The sequence below is a fragment of the Sinocyclocheilus rhinocerous genome, unplaced genomic scaffold (assembly GCF_001515625.1).
Source record: "Sinocyclocheilus rhinocerous isolate Xijiao unplaced genomic scaffold, SAMN03320098_v1.1 scaffold616, whole genome shotgun sequence".
Classification (NCBI taxonomy): Eukaryota; Metazoa; Chordata; class Actinopteri; order Cypriniformes; family Cyprinidae; genus Sinocyclocheilus; species Sinocyclocheilus rhinocerous.
In genome coordinates this window covers 1,056,207-1,058,109 of record NW_015631496.1, presented here as the reverse complement: position 1 = coordinate 1,058,109, position 1,903 = coordinate 1,056,207, and the positions used below count along the sequence as shown (strand labels likewise).

General features: G+C 37.0%; 1 protein-coding gene across 1 annotated transcript in view; it reads right to left on the bottom strand.

Annotated features, from left to right (window-relative positions):
* LOC107741759 (ammonium transporter Rh type B-like) overlaps positions 1-1,903 on the bottom strand; it is an 11,842-nt gene continuing 9,939 nt past the window's right edge. Inside the window, exons 8-10 of the mRNA XM_016554537.1 lie at positions 1,159-1,280; positions 496-569; positions 1-270 (exon numbers count right to left, since the gene is read on the bottom strand). Of these exons, the coding sequence (XP_016410023.1) occupies positions 193-270; positions 496-569; positions 1,159-1,280 (274 nt within the window). The 3' untranslated portion in view covers positions 1-192. The remainder of the gene's footprint in view (positions 271-495; positions 570-1,158; positions 1,281-1,903) is intronic.

Genomic DNA, 1,903 nt, shown 5'->3' with positions numbered 1-1,903 from the left:
TTCCTCAGGTAAACTGGGCTAATAGTTTTATATAATAACATATACTGATATTAACAATATTGGAACAAAGTTTACCATTTTATTTTAAGAGTGTAAGTAAAAAAATGGCACCTGCAGTGAACGTCACAGGTGACAGGACATGTGCAAGGTTATGTAGTAATGACCAAATGCAAACAGGTGAACGCAGACAATTTAGCTGCTGAGTTTTTCCACTTCGTTTGGTGTGGCCACTTCGTAAAGCTCTTGATGGCCTTCCTCCTCCCCTGGTACCTGAAATACATTCACATTTCCTATTAGCACATGATAAGACTGAGTGTCATTCAAAATACTCAAAACTGTCTCTGCATATTGTACATACAATGTCATACGATACTGCACATTAGGCAATAATGCCTAATAAGTCAAGGACAGGTAAGGAATCTATGGTTGAAACAGGCTTACAGAATACAGCATAAACTATAAAATGCTATAAAAATGGTACTGAAAAGTTTTTACCTCCCAGTAGAGTCCATCCTCAAAGCAGTGAGTATCTGGAGGAGCACCATAAATGGGCAGCTTCAGAATGAACCCTGAGAAAAACAGACATATTATGTTTGATCTGAGATCGATAAATCACAATATACTGAACACACATGTATACACAGGGAAGCATGAACAATCTAATGTATGATTTTCTTTAAAACTTTGTAAACAATCGCTGTGTAGGGGGATTGAATGTCATTTATTACAAAATATTTATATTTTCTGTTTTGTTACTCAATGTTTTTAGTGTATCTTTAGTCTGTGTTCCATTCACAAAGTTTTTTAACCAAACCAAACTGAATATATTACAGTGATAATTTTTGTTGTTGTCGTTTTTGTTGTGAATATTACAGTATTATTATTACTATATTATTTATTTCTGTCCCAAACTGAAAATGAAATGAAAATATTTGCCATTTTACAATTAATAAAACATTAAGCTCTATGCATTTTGCCTTGTTTATGTGTTTCCAGTGTGTGGCACAAATGTGCGTTTCATAACATTTGAATATTTACTTAAAATTCTTTGATTTGAATGGCACAGTATGATAACAGTGCAAAACTTCAAATTGGTAAGATCAAATAATTGGCCTAGTGGAAGCAAGCACTCACTGCACTTTCAAACCGTACACCCACCTGTAATGAGACCACCAAACAGAGCCATTCCTAGTGTGACGGCCAGGGAAATAGCCTGAAATCCACCCCTAGATTGAGGGTTCCATTTCCCAGTTTCAACATCAGCGAAAACTCTTTGCAATCTGAGTAAGATGGGATACAGAGGCACATACAGTATGTGTCAGTTCTCACTAGGGTTGGGAATCGAAAATCGATTCCAATTCCAGAATCGGATACTTAAGGTCAGGAATCGGCTACTTGTTGTAAAATTTAAATTTGGATTCCGCCTATCGATTCCTGTGAGTGCTTTTTTTCTTTCTTTTGTTTTTCTTCGTCTGTGAGGACCCGACCTGGCGATCTGCCAGGACTTCAGCCGTGGTTCGTCCGTGCAGCGAACGAACAGTATCACCAGTGTGATTTGAACATTCATATATGCGTTCGCGCTGCTGCTGACCTAAACAGAGCAGCTGTCATGTATGAAACAGCTTCAATGCAGTCTTTTCAACCACACAGTATTATTATTTCTGTGTTACAAACATTCAAATAATCACAAGCTATGTTTCCATCACTCTGTTTTAATGAGCATTTTGAAGTATCGCATGAGAAACGAGTGATGGAAAAGCCAAATTTCGAAAAGAAATCCCTTAATTCGCAAAAAAGTTTTTACGCTCGCTTGAGGTGGTTTTTGACTTAATGCGAATAATGGGAGATGGAAACGCATTTTGCGAATAAATCCCGCATGAGCGTTCAAAAAAGTCATGTGACT